This window comes from Pempheris klunzingeri, chromosome 6 (assembly GCF_042242105.1).
Source record: "Pempheris klunzingeri isolate RE-2024b chromosome 6, fPemKlu1.hap1, whole genome shotgun sequence".
In the NCBI taxonomy this organism is placed as follows: domain Eukaryota; kingdom Metazoa; phylum Chordata; class Actinopteri; order Acropomatiformes; family Pempheridae; genus Pempheris; species Pempheris klunzingeri.
In genome coordinates this window covers 3,784,646-3,799,542 of record NC_092017.1, presented here as the reverse complement: position 1 = coordinate 3,799,542, position 14,897 = coordinate 3,784,646, and the positions used below count along the sequence as shown (strand labels likewise).

Genomic DNA, 14,897 nt, shown 5'->3' with positions numbered 1-14,897 from the left:
GTAACCAGACTTTCTGTTTTCTTCCACTCCTCAGTGCAGAGTCATGGATCACGTGTCCTTGTTGTTATTTCACAGTGAGATGAATCAATGATCTTCTTGCTGTGAAGCAACAGCACTTGGAACTTACTGATGTTCATTTGGATTGGAGATGAATAAATGATATTGGTACATCCCTAATGCCCTTCTCTGGGTTTTTCTAATGTTGGCCCAGGTACCATGTCGGAGCTGGTTCAGCAACTCTTACCACCTTCTCAGTTTAAAGGTACCAGCACATGTCTCCAACCTTTCCCACCAACCGTTTTGACTGAAGCTTGTGCTGCCGTGTGCTCTGCTCCTGGCCGTTTTTTCTTTGCAGTGCTGTCTCCTTCAGTTCAGGCTTCCTGCAGCGTATGCATTTTTATTAAAAACTCTATTCATATCTTAGTTGCCCTTGGATTTGGCACGGATCTCCGAGCTGCATGAAGTGTGGTGTTCCTGATGTGTGAGCGAGTGTTTCCCTGCTGAGTTTACTTGTTCTAAACTGGCCTTGGTCACACTTTTGACTCCTAACACAAAGTAGAACATCAGCTCAGGAATTCTATAAGCTGACTGTAGTTATTAAAGGAACAGATGAGGCAGAACAAAGACAGGTGTTGGTATGTTGGTGGAAACTGGGACTTTGTTGTTGAGAACCTCGGTGTCCTCAAAGTGTTGAATGATGAAGGGAGAATATTGTTGGAACCACATTTTCCCCTGATACCTTCGATGTGAATTTGTTGTCTGTCTAGAAAAGTGTAGGTGACCTGACCTGTGCTCCAGATATGTCGGGACCCCGCTTTTCTTTGGGTCCTCTGCAGTCGATTTGTGAGTCCACATTATGCTCAGCTGACGGTCTGTGATCCAGTTCCAGTAGTGCGAACCCAAGTCTAAACTTCTACTTCCATTTTGAAGTCTTAAGAGCGGCTCTGCTAAAGTACGGGCCACGCTGCCTGTCTGAGCTGTCTGAGGGTGCATGTGTCTCAGAGCCTGTGTTTTATTTTTGCACCCACATGAACAGGTGGGTGCAGCCACACAGTGAAGCAGCTGCCACGCACAGGTTGAGCTAGCAGGGCGTCCCAGCAGAAAGAGGTTACTGTGTACTTGACACTGAAACAGGAACGTGTCCTGTTCAAAGGAAGCATATTCTGCTCACGTTCAAGTTCATACTTTATTTATTTGATAGGGACAGAACACGCTGATGAACATCAGTATAGAAATATAACGTATTTACATCGTCTTACTAGAATGTGTTTACATTGGAATGTGTAAGACACATTATTGTGCATTCTGCATACAATACACACACAATACAACAGCAGAACAATCTGCTGCTTCGCTTGTACCTTTTCATATCTTCTCACACGGTGACAGTGAGGTGAAATCAGCTGCTTCTGAAGGAGGTCACATGATGACAGGTGACACACAGGGCCAAATCTAAATGAAGCAACACACATTCACTAAAAGTGGAGCCACAGAGGAAGAGAGAAGATGGTGTTTTCTCGGAGTCTGAGGGTGCACATGTTTATGGTGGAAAGACGTTAAACTCTGTACAGGCTTTAATGCCATGTGTTCAGCTTCTTTGGGAAGTGGCTGGTGATGCCATCTATTCTTACTGAACTGTTGCTCACAAGGATATTTGTCTCTTTCTGCCCTTTAACTTGTCAGCCTGGTGCAAACACTGGAGTTTGTTCTCCATGTGTGTGTCCATCTGACTGCCCCCCATCCAGCCCTCTCAATGGTGCTGTAAACATGCACCAATGTTAGAGCAGCATCGTGTCCATCCAGTATAACCTGAGTAGTTAGTGTAGCACAGAGGTGAACTATAAACCCTTCCTGCACACAGCGTTTAAGCAGGACAAGCTCCAAATCCACACAACCAGCCTGACCGTGAGGGAAATCTGGAACGGTTGCATGAGTGACAATCAGACCTGTTGGGACCTAGTTGGTGCTGGCTCATGCTATGCTCTGATTGGCCAGTCTGCATTCAAGGGGTGGGACTTCACAAAGGGTCAGTTAGAGAAATCAAATGTATTCATTTGATGTGGTTACAGCACTGATGTCTAAATGAAAAGGAGTTCCTCCTCTACTTTCTGTTTCTACTGAACCAGGTTTCTCCTTCAGTTCATTAAATCTCTGCTGCCAGCTGAAGGCAGCAGGACGCACATGTTGAGAAATCTGCAGCCTGTATTTGGAGAAGGGCAGTGCCAGAGCTCAGTGCCATTCTGTACAGCTGTCCGCTGTGTTTACTTTCATTAAATGACACGCAGAGGACAGCAGGCTGCTACAGAATGATCACAAACACCTCTACCTACTTCAGACTGGGCCGGAGGAACTCAGTAGTTTGCCTATTTATGCAGGAGACGTCCGGTTACTGCAGCTCATTAATCCTGTGTGTCACTGGCTCTGCTCTTTGTTAATAGTTACATCATATCTTAAAATGTGACACAGCAGCCTTTACAGTAACAATGTGAAAGCAATAAAATTAAGATTGACACAGCTTCAGTTTGATGCGATCATGTAAACGGCTTCATCAAACTTCAGTTATTTGTGTGATCGTGTACAGATTGCTTAAGGAACCCACACACCTGGCTCCAGATGTGTGATGCTGTGTGTGACACCGACACGATGTCCTGGAGAGGCTCTTTCCCTTTGTGCAGCTGTCGTCATGCTTCAGTGTGATTGGCTCAGCTGTTTCAGATGGGACCGCTGGCTGGCTGAGAGTGTGCCAATTCCTCACCACCCCCTCTGACCTACATTCACCTTCACCCAGCCCTGTCACACCTCGCACTGCTGCTCATGCATCAACTAAAAAAGCAGATGCACTTGGACATACCCACACAGTCCGTGTGCCAACGCCTGCTGCTTTGCACTCGTCATTCCACTTGTTGAATGATAATGCAGGTCTTACATCTGCTCACATCCTAAAGAACCCAAATGGTTGCCTTTACATTTAGATTAGTAGAGTAGTACTAGTAGTAAAGGTAGCAGCTCATGATTTTTGGCACACACAAGTCATGACCCTATTCTGAAAGTGTCCCTCTGTGTTCACATAGTGAACAGGACTAGGCAGGGGAAGCTGCTCAGAGTGACACTGGAGTCACATATTGAGCTCTGTTGCTTGCAGTCTGCTCATTGAGGCTGTTTTTGCAAATATCAGCTTCATTTCCCAGGTCGCATCACAGTCGGCCATCGTAAGCAGCCAGTCACTGAGGCGCCATGGGATGGATGAGGCCTGCTCTGCTGTAGCCACATCAACTAAACTGTCAAAAGAAGTAACCATGGTAGCTAGATTTTCAACAGCAGAAAACACACACACACTTTTGAGATGCAGATTCAAATGAAGTTGTGGCACCAACAAGTTCCTTATCGGAGTACAGAGGATTTTGTCTCATTCTCGCCACATAGAAGTACAGGATCGCGAGCCTCCACTGTAAGCAGTCAGTGTGATCAGTGGGTCTGTGGAGCCACTCGTGTAATCCGTTTTATCACTAACCTAGTTTAGCCTCTTGTAATTATGGGCCCCCAGCACACTGATGTAATGTTTAGAAGTGATATACGTCTGTGTTGAATTCTAGCATTTGCTTTTGTGTCCCCACGTTGGCACTGTTACATTTTCTGTTTTTCCTCTTGAATGTAAATTTGTATGCAAGCGACCCAGTTCACTTTATTGTCCATACTTAAAATGATTTGCGCTGCTTTTCATGCTTATAAATGCCCATCATTGGCATATTTCTGTGTTGGGTACATTCATTCAAAAGCTTCCTTTGGTGACAAGTGTATGTGACGAATGACCCGTCGTTGTCATTGGATACGTCATATGTTCATTTCAGTGTTCATAGTAACACTGGGTTTGGTGAGCAAATGTATATATTGATATTGAACTTGACTTGTTTCCTTTGTGCCGCTCTGTGACCATATGAAGCATGTTTAGTTCGAAATGGTATTAGTGAAGTGCCCCTGTGCCTCCTGCCTCTGCTGCCTGTAAGGACAAGACATACACAGACTCTGGAAAAAAGCTAATCATTTGTGACAATGGAAAACCAAATGAGTAGGCTGGGTTTCAGTTTTTAAGGCTTCTCACAGGTTCACCTGAATATATCCCCCTGCTCTTTCAGGCATCGCTTGCATCGCCCTCTCATTTGTTGATGCCCATGGATGCCCCCTTCAGGTTCCAGCTCAGGACGGTGTCGCAACACAGAGATCAGAGACCTGCAGCCTCCCCCTTGATCCAGACCATTTTGTTGAGCTGACCACCGTGGGTAAAGTGTACTCCAACAACGTGAGCTCAGGTACAAGTGAACACAACACTGAGAGCTGATTTCTTGGGGGGGCTAGAGCATAAAGCTAAGTGTCAGATAAGGAGTTGATCACACATAGAAAGTGATCAGACAAAGGTAAGAAAAATCAAATGCATGTGAAGTGTTCTGCAAAGTGAGAAACAAGCTGCATCCCAAGAAAAATGATGTAAAGCTAAACACATCGGACAAGCTGATAAATGAGAACATGTTCAGTTAACTGATAACAGAAGGGTCATGAATGAATGGGGCCTTGAAGCGGTGATGCATTTTAATGCCAGAATATGCAAGATCCACTACTTAAGAGTCGTCATCGTCTTCTTCACCCTGTGTGCACTTGTTTTCATTGACTTGCTACATATTCACATGTGAATGCAGTTACCATCCCTAATGACAAGGTGAGATACTGGAAGTAAACTTTATTGAAGGAAATCAAAGTGTCTCAGCAGTAGAAATGTACAAAGACGGCTGAAGAGTAACATTTAGAAAATTAGCACATAACATGCAGAGCAAGAGAGAGAGGCACCCTGCGGCCAGCTGGCCGTGGCTGGGGGAGGTAGAGGGAGCTAGCAACATGAGCTAGTTAGCAGGAGCCCCAGGTGAGCTGATTAGTTCAGAGAGATCAACCATGTGATGCCAGGTCTCCACAGCGCTATCATCACTGATCACACATGAGCAGTGGAGCTAGACAGCTTATTAAAATACTACCTTATATTCAACTGCTTTGTGTTTGTTCCAACCGAACAAAGAAATACAATGTTTGCTTTTAATTAAAGCTGAAAAGGGCTTCATCGTTAGGGCAAATAATCACTTCTCTAACTTTGAGTCTCAAATCATGTCCTGACTCTGCCTCAAACAGTAGGCTACAGTTTATCAAGGTAACAGCTGGTGCTGAATAACACTGGACCCAAGCTGGTAAATGACAGCATGAGATGAAGAATCGATGGACAAATAACATGGTGACACTAGTTGTTTAGAAGCAGGTGGCTGTTGGTTGATACATCAGGAATCCTGATCCTTCGTTGAGTTGGATATTGATTCTGAAATCCCTTTCTTTCACTCTACTCACAGAAAAACAAGTAATATGTCATTTTATTAGCAAGTTATAAAAGAAGCTTTGAAATCATTATTTTCCATAAACAACTCAGATAAAACATGTCTGAGATCAGATCACAGTGCTACATCACCTTCAGATGGGATCTGGGTGATTCTGATTGCACTCTTCTGTGTGTATTTACACCTGCATTAATGTGTTTTTCCTGATCCAGGTACAGGTCGCGTGTTAATAGCAAGTGGCCATATGGTCATGAAATGTCCTCCTAGCTCCTACAGAGCTCATGCAAAGCCTCAGGACAACATACAGCCGTTTTCATGGGCAGCATTCTACTGCTTCTGCGTTTTGAATACATGTATTATGTGTTATATATTTGAAGGCATGTTCATAAAAGGTTTCCCAAAATATGAAGAACGTATTATGTGAATTTTGATGAAACACTGGTGGCATCAGTGGAGTGTATGAGGGAAGCAGCAGAGGACAGATGGCAGGACAATGTTTGCATAGGTGCTACAACTTAACAGCAGTCACTTAAAACATCTCCATTATGCTGCACATACACATTCTTTGTGTCATCCCTCTAGAGATCAGCCTGTACAAAGGTGTATGTGATGTCTGAGCCTATAGCAAAGCCTGACAGAAGGAGATGTGGATAGTAGGTACCTCGAACTGTATGTGGTTTGGAATGTCAGGTGTTTCCAGAAGACTACGCCCCCGGTACAATTTTTCCACATCAACATATCATAGCCAGAATCAGCATCTGAAACAAATGGTGGAGATGATCTCTAGCCTTTAGCCTCTCTACCACAAGTCGGGGGTACTGCTAGTACTGCTGACCCAATATTAAGACAACATTTCCCATAAACCCTGCTGCTCTCGTGGACAAACTGAATATGGGTTCTTGCCTCTCTCACTCTAGAATACTGACCCTGACCTCCAAGCCTATGTCAGTGTCAGGAAGTGCTGAGTCAAAGACAGAGTTCAAACACAGCTGTCACTGTCTTCTAACAGAGCCACTGCTGTATGTGCGATTTGACATCTGGGAACAAGGCAACGTCAGCCCCTTACAGCTCAGTGATAAACTGCAGGGGGCGCTGCGTCACGCACTCTGTGATGTTGTCATGGAGCTGAGAGTCCTACCGAATCCTCTTTGTCTGGGTTTATGCTGTCCATCAGCCAAAGCTCAGAAAGAAGATGCTAAAGGTGAGCTCATTGGAACACTATATAGACACTATGTGTTGAGTGTGTGTGTGTGAATGGTCCCTCCTTAGTTCCCTCCTAATGGCAGGTTGGTAGCCCCCCATCAGTGTATGCCTGCTGTGTGAATGGGTGTATGTGAATGCATTGTTAAAGTGCTTTGAGTGGTCAAAAAGGTAGAAAGGTGCTTTACAAGTACAGACCATTACCATTTACATCAATGTAGCATTAAGCAGTCCAGTAAAAAGCACCACCCTGCAATATGTTGGAATCCAGTGCACAGCCACACAGAAGTGGATCTGGTTTGTATTGGATGGCTCCGTGTTGCCGTGGTGCTCACGATGTTAAGTCTGCTACTGTCGGTCACAGTATGGTGGCAATAATTTAATTCTTTATTTAAAATAATAACAATATAAAAGTTGTCTGATTGTGAAATGTTTAATCGAAGTTTAAATAAGCTTGCCAGGGAATGCATTTGCCTTTCCAAAACCCCTGAAGTTTTCTTTGTCTTCAGTGACTTAACCAGACGATCCACACCCCCAGAGTATATTTGTCACTTGTCCATCTCATGGAAAAGATAAACAGCAGAGTACTAGTTGGACAAATGTATCAGTCCAAGCTAGAGTTGAGTGTAACTTGTGGGGACCTGTGACGTTGAGCCATAGAGGTGTAATTCAGACCCTGTTACCTGCTTGTTGTCATCTCTTTCCAAAATATGTTCTCAGGAATGTTGATTCCTTTGCCTGAGTTGAGAGAAGTGAAGGACAGCCCCCGGCAGCGCAGTGGCTCACGGGTCTTCAAAAGCAGCCCCTCTCCCATCACTTTAACCCAACCTATGGGGAGCAGCCCCATGACCGGGACCAGCACGCCAGAGTCCACCACACCCACCAGCAAGAGCACCCGCCGGAGTTTCTGGGACATACTGGTGAGTTCATCCGGGGGTTGAAGTCTTTCACCAGCAGCAATAGTATTTATTACAATACTGACAGACATGTTGTATGACTGGATCTCTTCTAATCTACTTGGCTGCTGACTTGCACTGGTACTACATACAGGAAGTTAGTGTTAGTTATAATAAATCCAGTTAGGCCCACGCCCTTAACCAAACCAGTGAAGCATCCAGGATGTGGACTGCTGCATAAACATTTTCCTCTCCACACTTCCTCAGGTTTGACTGTAGAGATAATGTTCCCGTCTCCAGGCACTACAGCTACACAGCTTACAAGGAGGTTGTCCACTGGGACTTTGCCATTGTGGGTTGTCACATAAGGAAGGCCTTACCCTCATGTCTTGTGTCTGCCATCAGCAGGCAGTTTCCAAAAACGGGGGGGTTTGGATGGCATCATTTAGGCGAGGGGTCAGAGGGTCATAATGTTCCAAAAACATTTTTAGTCTGAACCAGGTACGGAGTATTGGGCAGCTGGGGCTTAGGTAGAGCACATAAAACCCTGGCCCCTCCAGTCTGCATGGCAGAGTGTTCTTGGCCCAGACACTGAGCCCTGAGTTGCTCCCAAAGCACAGCTTCAGTGTGACTATGTGTGAACGAATCGTCTCCATCGCTGAAATGAAATGCTGTCTGTATGAACAGTGTGTGAATGTAGTGTTGAAGCACCTTGAGTGGTTGAAAAGACTAGATAGGTGCTACACTAGTACAGTCCATTCACCATATATACCATAGCAACAGATTAGGCCTTCCTGCTATAGCAGCCTAAGGATAATAACAAACATGCCCGTTTCACTACCAGCTCTTATTGTATTCTTCTAGTCATCATCACTGTTCAAATAACAAGGTTCTTCAATACAAATGTAAACTGAGATGGGACTTGAACTTGAAGTTCACTGACAATTGTAGAAGTGATTTGACCTCCTCTGACTCATGGAGATCTCAACCTGAACATGTGTGCTGGCTTCACTGTAATGCTACAGGCCCACTGCCTCCTCCTCGGTCATCTTCTGGCAGGATCTGGAAATGACGATAATAATAAGAATGGCATTTTGTAAATGGAGTGGATCTGTTTGCTGTAGAAGATGCTCGGCTAATGCCGTGACAGAAAAGTAAAGTTACACCACCTGATGACTGATGGAAAGGCTGGAGGGCACACTGTGAGCCACAGTGAAGCACAGATGGTGGCGGAGGAGCCAGAAGACAGAAAGCCTCTTGTTCAGGGACTATGAACCCTGCAGGACTGGCTGTAGGTCCATCTGTCCCTTCATTGCTGCAGCATCTCCCAACACCAAGCTGTAACTACACTTCAGGGTTCTAACGGTGGTGAACTGAGGTCACCAATCAGAGGGGAGAGATGGCATAGCTCATGTGGTAGCTTTAAGCAAAATAATGCTAACACTAACATTAGCCATTATGCCTCATCAGCAGGGGGGTTACAAGCTTCTCTGCCTTATAACAGTAAAAAAACAGTGTGTGATTCTCTTTATTGAAATCATTGTGCTGGCTAATGAGGAAGTCAGCAGACATAAGAAGACAGGACTTGCGGTGAACAGGTCACATGATTGAGGTGAATCCTGAGGTGCATTCACATTACCAGCCACCTCCTGACGGCAGACCTGATGAAGCAGCTGTCAGTCTCACATGGTTCTGGCTTCAGCACCCCATTATGAACTTCATATCATTGGAAAGAAACTCCTCCTGTCTAAACTGAGCTTTGCTGCAGATGTGTCAGAGAAGTCCCGTCTCTTCACCTGATCAGCTCACCTGCTTATATTTAGCGTTTTGTCCTTTCGACCCATGCAGAGTAAGCCAGACTCATCAGAGCTTGGGAGCCCAAAGACGACCGACGACATAGTGCAAGAAAAAGGAGACGAGGGCCGAGCAGCACGACGAAGACACAAGACAGAGAATGTAAAGCAGCAGTGGAGCCAGGAGAAAGCTATGGCTGTGGAGCTGGAACAGGCTCAGAGGTGGGCTATGACTGAAGGGCTCTCCAAAGAGTACTAAAACTGCCGTTTGAATGAAATCACAGAAAAATCATCACTATTTTGCAGTCAAAAGTTGTGTGAATGGGTTTTCTAGCCTGAATGCTAATATCTTTATTAGTGAAAGAACAAACAACCATGTCCTGGTAACTGTAGCTCACAAGCCAAGGACTGACAGAACGGTACGTTAAAGCTGCAAGGATCATTACTCCACTTTGCCTCATGGAGCTTTTTAGTGTCAGCTCCTTGTTTTGGTTTTACAGCCCACAGCTGTACTGCTCTGGTTTCCTCTCCCAGCTCCTATAGTGCTGTTTTCACTGTGAAAGCTATAGGAACATACTAAACCTCCACTAGTGGCTCAGCAGCACACAGCAGGCAGACACACTCAGACTAGCAGGTGAACATGCTGCAGCATTTAAGCAGATAAATCATTAAACAGCACCACTTCCTAACAAAGATCATCTCAAGACACTTTTCATGAAGATTAGGTCGAGACCAAACTCTTTGATTAAGAGACAGCCAATGAGTTAAGAATTCAATATCAAGGATTCAAGCATCCCCACATGAACAAGAGCCAGGAGGCAGTGACAGGAAACACCCCAGAAAAAAAGTATATTAATGATAACAGGATTAATGAATAACCTGTCTAATAATAGGAGGTGGTGGAGACCAAACCTGAGCTAAAAGGAGAGTGAATATTTGACTTGGATTCATCAGGTGGATGAAAACACCACTCAAAATGAATGACGGTGTTGCTGGATGTGCCAGTAGATTAATGCTATGTGCTAACATGTTAGCCACAGCAAGTTACAGCTGATGAGCTAATAAGATATCAAACTTTTTTAACTTTTAACCACGTGCACTGTACAATTGGGTCCATATGACTTATGTTCTGCTATTTCTAAAGTCTATAAGAGATGTTATTTCATTCTGCAGCTGCATTTTTTTCAACATTCTCACCATCAAACTAAAAAAGTCAACACAAGACAAACCAAACGTCTGCTAGAAAGCTAATCTGGTTTGTGTTTTCAAGTCACATTCACAGCCAAGCACAGTACCTTCACAGTGCAGTTGGTTGTAGGAATTTCCTCCAGAAAAGTTTGGCTGTAAAATGTCCTAATGCACTCCTCGTGTCTTGTGTCTGTGTAGGAGGCAGCTGTCTCAGTTGGAGGAGGGAGATGTGGGCACTCTGCACCCCATCTACCAGGCTACCTGCCAGCCATGGATCACTTTCATGGCTAACCTCGGTAAGCATTGTTTAATTCTCCCGTTTCCTCTGCACCAGTGGGAAAACCTCCATCACAAAGGCAGTTTTCCATCATGTTGTGATTTTGGGGAGTTTAATACTGGGTCAGCTGACATACCTCTCCCTCCCTGTCTCTGTCTTGGGGGCCTGGCTGCTGGGAAACAGGCTGCCCCTCCATTCAGCAGTGCACGGCTGAGATTGCGTCACACTTCCTTCTGCCCTCCATCTTGGCAGAGATCGTCTCTTTGGTCAGTTCTCTGGCCAGTGACACAACAGTGAAGGCATTTGAGAAGAGGAGGTGAGTCATTTGTGCCCACTATGAAACGATGATCACTTTTCAAAATTATAATGAATACTTTTAGCGTTCTGAATAGCAAAACGTGACGGTGCATATCTTCCTCTGTCCTTTCTGAGAATCATGGCAAAGTGACACTGCTCACACTATAACACTCAGGCTTTGATCATTGTTCCTCTTCCAGAAGAACTTCAGCCGACATTTTAACTGCAGTCACAGCCTCCATACTGACCGACACTCTAGCTATTCACAGTACGCACACTTCAGCTATCTTGGTGGCTTCAGCTTCAACTGAAGTTTTGATTGTTTTTATCATTTCCAATTCAGCTACATACTGCTTTCAGTCTGTATGTATTGCTTCACTCTTGCTAACTGACATTGACTAACTGCTGAAGTATGAATGGCTTCAATCCTTTTATAAATCATTTCAACTGCTTTCATCTTGTTCGTTGAAGACCCACTGGCAGCTCATCACTGTGGCCGTGTCAACATTCACAAGCTATCAGGTAGCTTATATCTGTGATGGTGGAGGCCAGAGAAGTAGAAGATACAATCTTGATCCTCTCCTTCACACATGTTGTTACAGTGCCTAGCTGCATAAAATGGCTTTAAAAAGTATTTAACTTCCTTTTAAATAAGCTGTGCAAAGTGAAGTTACTTTCAGAGAAAATCAGCCTGAAGTGCATTTCAAGGTTTTAAGGCTTCCTTCTGTGTTTTTACTGTCATACTGTCCTCAGCCACATGAATATCAGGGAGCACTGATTGTAGTATGGTACCTTCACCGGTGGCTCAAATAAAGAGAAACAGAGTAAAGATGTGCAAATGTGCAACATTTTATTGCTACGTCTGCGTCCTTCCCACAGACTGGATAAACACGTCAGACCACATGGTTTTTTGCGTCTCTTGGCTTACTCCTTTTAACCACTCGGCCCACTTTGGCTCCTCTCTCCCTGACAGACAGACAACAGCAAAAACAACTGGGAATGCAAGCAAGATAAGAAGTTAATGCACATACAGGTGGTGTGGGCAGCGCTAGCACAGAGACACGGGGCAGCTGTGGGCTGAGCGGGTCATCCACTAACCGGTGGTTCGATACCCGACTCCTCCAGACGGCATGCTGAAGTGTCCCCAGCTGTGAAGCTGTGCCTTTGGGTGAATGAATGATCCCCCTGATAAGATGGTTGGCATATTCGTAGTTCCATGCTAGCCTCTGCCATCAGTGTGAGAATGTGTGAGTGAAGTGGTTTAAGTGGGCTTGTAGTGGGCGCAAGAATAGAAAGGCGCTACAGAGGTGCACTCCATTTCCAGGGTTAGGCTCCAGGTTGTGGGAAGTGAGGGTCAGTGAGGGAGTACGTCCTGCACTGGTGACTCCTACTGGTTGGTTCAGGCAGCATGTTTGCAGTGTCCAGAAAAAAGGAATAAAACTGTCACAAAAACCGTTTCTGAAGTGGGGAGGGACCCCGACTGTCTGACAGCCCTTCAGTCTTGCTCATGGACGTCTGAGTGGCCTCATGTCTCACTGCAGCATGGTGTTACAGCTACGCCCTACACACCACACTGATAGTTTTGTCTGTTTTCTGAAACCTTTCCAGCTGCCCCCCATCTGGAGACACATTTGTTCCATTCCCTCTTGTCCAGAACTTCAGCCAGCCTCCAGGTGCTACCAGGAGCTTCATTCTCATTGGTCGCAACTTCCACCAGTGGCACTGTAGCACCGAACAAGGTAAGAGTCACTGACCACCTCAGTGCCCCTGCACTGCCTACTTATCTGTACAAAGGATTAGTAATCCATGGTGCAACGTGATCATTGCCAGCCAGTTAGGTCTTCAAGCACTCCCCCAGGACTGCTGCTTCTGTCCAGTTTGTAAATTGCATGTAGAAGCAAAGTCCTCAGAAGTGACTGAAAGTATTAAAAGTACTGATTTAAAATAAACTGTTTTAGAACCTTGAGGTGAGTGAGTAGCTAACAAATAATTTTAGCATGATATTGACCTCTACACACTTTCTGTCTGTCATCACCATGGTAACAGATGAGCTGAGCCGATGCAGGCGACCACACAGTGTAACATTAGCGTGTTACACATGAACATGACTGATCGTTATTACGTCATTTCCAAAAGATTGCAGCTACGTACAACTTTCAGAGTTGTTACAAACCGCTGTGTAACAACGGTTTGAACACCTGCTAATTTCTTCAGAACACTTTGCTGTGGAGGTGAAATAAAACTCCAACCCACTGCTGCAAAATGGATTGAAAAGCAGACTCATATCCAAAAAAATAGGTATTTACAATTGCTGAGTTTATCAAATGAGTTCTACTTGTCCCTGCCCTTATAGTAATTGGACGTTTGTTTTTTACAGTGTATTCTGGGAACTGTAGTTCACTTTTATCCCCCTAGTCCACTGGACTCCACTGGCAGCCAGTAACCTGTTTGAGAATATTCTGTAATAAGGGACCATAACTATGAGGGGAGTGGACAAAGAGACATTAAACTGAAGAGGGACACTGATATTAAAGAAAAGACATTAAAAAGAATTTACAGTGCACTTGTGTTGGAGTGTAATGTAGCTCAGGATGAGGGGGTGACCATCAGGCATCAGGCACAACGATGGGCTGATGTTAATGCAGGTGTGTAAAGGTTCTCAGCAGCATGTTCTAACACCTGTTTGAACTTCATGTGTAGTGTGGAGGAAGAGGCCCAAGCATGAGTGTTATGTGTCCAAGCTTTCAACACGCTGTCCTTGCTGCTGCTCTTTGATTCTGTGTTTCTCTGTCCATGCTAGCGGCTGTCTAACAGAACTGTACATAAACATGTCTGCTTACATCAGTTTGTGCCCAGCTGTGTGTTTCACTGTCCATGCCGCCTTGCTGTTTGTACCATCTCTGTCTGCCTACAGAAGACAGTTCAGATGAGGAAAACACCCCAGTGCTAAATAGGTTCACACGTAAGTTTGCCTTTCAGCTTAACACGTTGGTGCTGATGGGATGTCTGAAATGTTTTCTTGATTAAATGTCTGCATCAATTAACAAACAACTCAACTTAGGTCACAAAAGGCAAGTAGCTTTCAAACACAGAGGCCATTCAGATGTCCTCACACCTTTACGTGAAACACACTTTGGGCCCCGTTGTAGTGCGTGGAGGGCCGCAGCAAGTCAAGCGACTAAAAGCTGCTGCTGTGATTTCGGAGAGTGCGTAGAGCCACTTGCACACATGAGCGTTCGACTCTTATGGGCAAGTGAAGACTGGAGTGTGTAAACGTGGTTTGTGTAATGAATGTTGCACTGACCATCGCTTTCAGCAGGTAAAATGAGTACGTTGCTCACTAAGTAAGGCCGTCGCTGAGTTAACCTGCTGTCTGCAGGCCGGTGACCATTAGTGAGGTAGACTGTGCACACCACAGAAGAACGCCCTGTCAGCTTCAGGGGTCAGAATGTCCCGCTAATAATGTCATTCATAACATATCAGTAATCTAAGCTGTTAGACTAAGATTGGATGAAACATGTGGTGAAAAACAAGCGTCAGTGGGCTGCACATTTTGTTCCAGCGTGTCCGGTACAAGTACTCAACATTTCACGTCTCATGGTGACATGTTTATATCTTATTTCACTATTTTAATGGGTAAGTTAGAGCCAAAGCATGTCACACACACAAAATAGAGTCCAATGAAAAGGAAAATAAAATAGATCAAATAAGGATGCAATGAAAGAAAAAAGACACTGACAAGATGATTCAAATATAAATGGGAGGGAGCTGAAATATGATATGACCTTCTCTGATGACATTCACTCCATCATTTCCCACCTGCTCAGATAGTGTCCACACATGCATTGAAATCTGAAGTCTGTCTCTTAAGAGCGAA

The 14,897-nt window shown here is 44.8% G+C and overlaps 1 protein-coding gene across 1 annotated transcript in view; it reads left to right on the top strand.

Annotated features, from left to right (window-relative positions):
* szt2 (SZT2 subunit of KICSTOR complex) overlaps nt 1-14,897 on the top strand; it is a 101,604-nt gene that overhangs the window by 52,268 nt on the left and 34,439 nt on the right. Inside the window, exons 50-57 of the mRNA XM_070831567.1 lie at nt 4,134-4,307; nt 6,379-6,570; nt 7,290-7,489; nt 9,314-9,480; nt 10,645-10,742; nt 10,907-11,039; nt 12,629-12,759; nt 13,935-13,982. Coding sequence (XP_070687668.1) covers nt 4,134-4,307; nt 6,379-6,570; nt 7,290-7,489; nt 9,314-9,480; nt 10,645-10,742; nt 10,907-11,039; nt 12,629-12,759; nt 13,935-13,982 — 1,143 coding nt within the window. The remainder of the gene's footprint in view (nt 1-4,133; nt 4,308-6,378; nt 6,571-7,289; nt 7,490-9,313; nt 9,481-10,644; nt 10,743-10,906; nt 11,040-12,628; nt 12,760-13,934; nt 13,983-14,897) is intronic.